This window comes from Penaeus japonicus, unplaced genomic scaffold (assembly GCF_977035675.1).
Source record: "Penaeus japonicus unplaced genomic scaffold, GWHDUDI00000001_assembly GWHDUDI00000015, whole genome shotgun sequence".
In the NCBI taxonomy this organism is placed as follows: domain Eukaryota; kingdom Metazoa; phylum Arthropoda; class Malacostraca; order Decapoda; family Penaeidae; genus Penaeus; species Penaeus japonicus.
The window spans coordinates 5143436-5145935 of NW_028234417.1; the positions used below are offsets into that span (position 1 = coordinate 5143436).

General features: G+C 52.1%; 1 protein-coding gene across 1 annotated transcript in view; it reads left to right on the forward strand.

Moving 5' to 3' along the window:
* Positions 1–169: 169 nt before the first annotated feature.
* Positions 170–2500, forward strand: part of LOC122256385 (uncharacterized) — a 3959-nt gene continuing 1628 nt past the window's right edge. Inside the window, exons 1-2 of the mRNA XM_043021032.2 lie at positions 170–686; positions 2306–2500. The exon at positions 2306–2500 is cut by the window's right edge and continues 1 nt beyond it. Coding sequence (XP_042876966.2) covers positions 204–686; positions 2306–2500 — 678 coding nt within the window. The 5' untranslated portion in view covers positions 170–203. The remainder of the gene's footprint in view (positions 687–2305) is intronic.

Sequence of the window (2500 nt, forward strand, 5' to 3'; positions counted from 1 at the left end):
AAACGCGGTTCTTTGCGACGCAAAGGGACCTTTCATTTATCGATTTTTTTTCTTTCTTTCTTATCGTTTCTCTTCTACACTTTACACGAAAAAAAGTTATTATCAAATAATTTCAAACTAGGATCAGTCAACTGTGATAAGAGGGTATGTCGTCTTTCTCTTTAAAAGACCGACAGTTATACAGTTAGTTCAGCAAGGCCAAGATGCAGCGGCGATTCCTCTTGCTCTGCTCAGCAGCGGTGCTTCTGCGCTGCTGCCACCACTCAGCAGCGCAGACGCCACCTTGTTACGTCACCGAGGATGTCGTCCCTGACGTCATCTGCCCCAACTCGGTCGGCATCTCGGAGATCGGCGACTTTCTCGGGCAACTCAGCGCCTCCGCCGGCGCCACCGAGTACAACAAATTCGGTCTCTACGACAACCGGGCGGTCCGGCGCCTCCCCGCGGGGCTCCTCGCCGACCTCCGCTTCTCCGTGATCGAGGTCATGTCGTGCCCCAACCTGACACAGGTGGACGACTTCCTGGGGGCCTCCAGCGCGACCGTCAAGAACCTGTCGATGGTCTACGACGCGCTGACGGAAGTGCCTCAGCTCACGGCTCCGGCTCTCCTGAACCTCCGGCTTCTGCAGACAGACGCTCCTGTCGTGGTGCGGAGGTCAGCGTTCCAAGGGATGACCAACATTGAGGTAGTGTGTAACGAATATTTTACTCTTTCTTTGCATATTGTCATTTCGATATCATTTTCGAACTATTTATGAATGGTAATGTAAGAAAATTCTATGTTTAAGTTAATGGCCAAATGAAGACATCACTTTTGTCATTAGCGTGTCAAACGTTCATGAAATATATTTGTTCTTTGACTTAAAGAAACAGAATGAGGCGGTTGCACGACTTATTTTCCCTAACGTTTGTTTAAGCATAGAGGATGGTTCTTTATTCCGCTCTGTGACTTATTTTCATGTTTGGGGCATCTTGTAATAAAATATATATCCTGGTATTACGTAATGGATTAATAATTTCGCTATTAAAAACGCAATCTTATCGATATTATCAGTCCAAATCTCTGCCTGTATATTGCCTGCAACCCTCTCTCTTTCACTCTCTCTTTCTCTCTCTCTCCCTCTCTCTCTCTCTCTCTCTCTCTCTCTCTCTCTCTCTCTCTCTCTCTCTCTCTCTCTCTCTCTCTCTCTCTCTCTCTCTCCTCTCTCTCCTTCTCTCTCTCTCTCTCTCTCTCTCTCTCTCCCTCCTTCTCTCTCTCTTTCCTCCTCTCTCCCCCTCTCTCTCTCTCTCTCTCTCTCCCTCTCTCTCTCCCTCTCTCTCTCTCTCTCTCTCTCTCTCTCTCTCTCTCTCTCTCTCTCTCTCTCTCTCTCTCTCTCTCTCTCTCTCTCTCTCTCTCTCTCTCTCTCTCTCTCTCTCTCTCTCGCTCTCGCTCACCTTCACCTTTAGAGAGAGACTCTTTCTCCTTCCCTCCCTCCCTCCCTCTCCTCTTTTTCGCATTCCCTCCATCTCTTCCCCTCATAGCCTCTGCTACGTCCTAATCCTTGAAAGCAAGGCACTCCAACGTCCTCCTCTTTCTTCTTCTTCTTCTTCTTCTTCTTCTTCTTCTTCTTCTTCTTCTTCTTCTTCTTCTTCTTCTTCTCCTCCTCCTCCTCCTCCTCCTCCTTGAAAGCAAGGCACTCCAACGTCCTCCTCTTTCTTCTTCTTCTTCTTCTTCTTCTTCTTCTTCTCCCTCCTCCTCCTCCTCCTCCTCCTCCTCCTTGAAAGCAAGGCACTCCAACGTCCTCGTCCTCTTCTTCCTCCCCCTCCTCCTCCTCCTCCTTGAAAGCAAGGCACTCCAACGCCCTCCTCCCCCTCCTCCTCCTCCTTGAAAGCAATGCACTCCAGCGTCCTCCTCCTCCTCCTCCTCCTCCTTGAAAGCAAGGCACTCCAGCGTCCTCCTCTTCCTCCTCCTCCTCCTCCTTCGTCCTCCTCCTCCTCCTCCTCCTCCTCCCCTTCGTCCTCTTCCCCCTCCTCCTCCTCCTCCTCCTCCTCCTTGAAAGCAAGGCACTCCAGCGTCCTCCTCCTCCTCCTCCCCTTCATCCTCCTCCCCCTCCTCCTCCTCCTTGAAAGCAATGCGCTCCAACGTCCTCCTCCTCCTCCTCCTCCTCCTCCTCCTCCTCCTCCTCCTCCTTGAAAGCAAGGCACTCCAACGTCCTCCTCCTCCTCCTCCTCCTCCTCCTTGAAAGCAAGGCACTCCAACGTCCTCCTCCTCCTCCTCCTTGAAAGCAAGGCACTCCAGCGTCCTCCTCCTCCTCCTCCTCCTCAGGAAATCAAGCTGGAAAGCGCCTCCGTGACGCCGCTCGCCTTCTACGACCTCAAGCGCCTCAAGAACCTCTACATGTACAGCCTGGCGGCAGATCCTCTCCTGGCGGGGTCCTTCCACTTCGACTCGCCTTCGCTGGCCTACGTCTTCCTGATTGGAGACGAGTTCGGGGGCCTTGCGGAGCCTGGGACTTTTGGC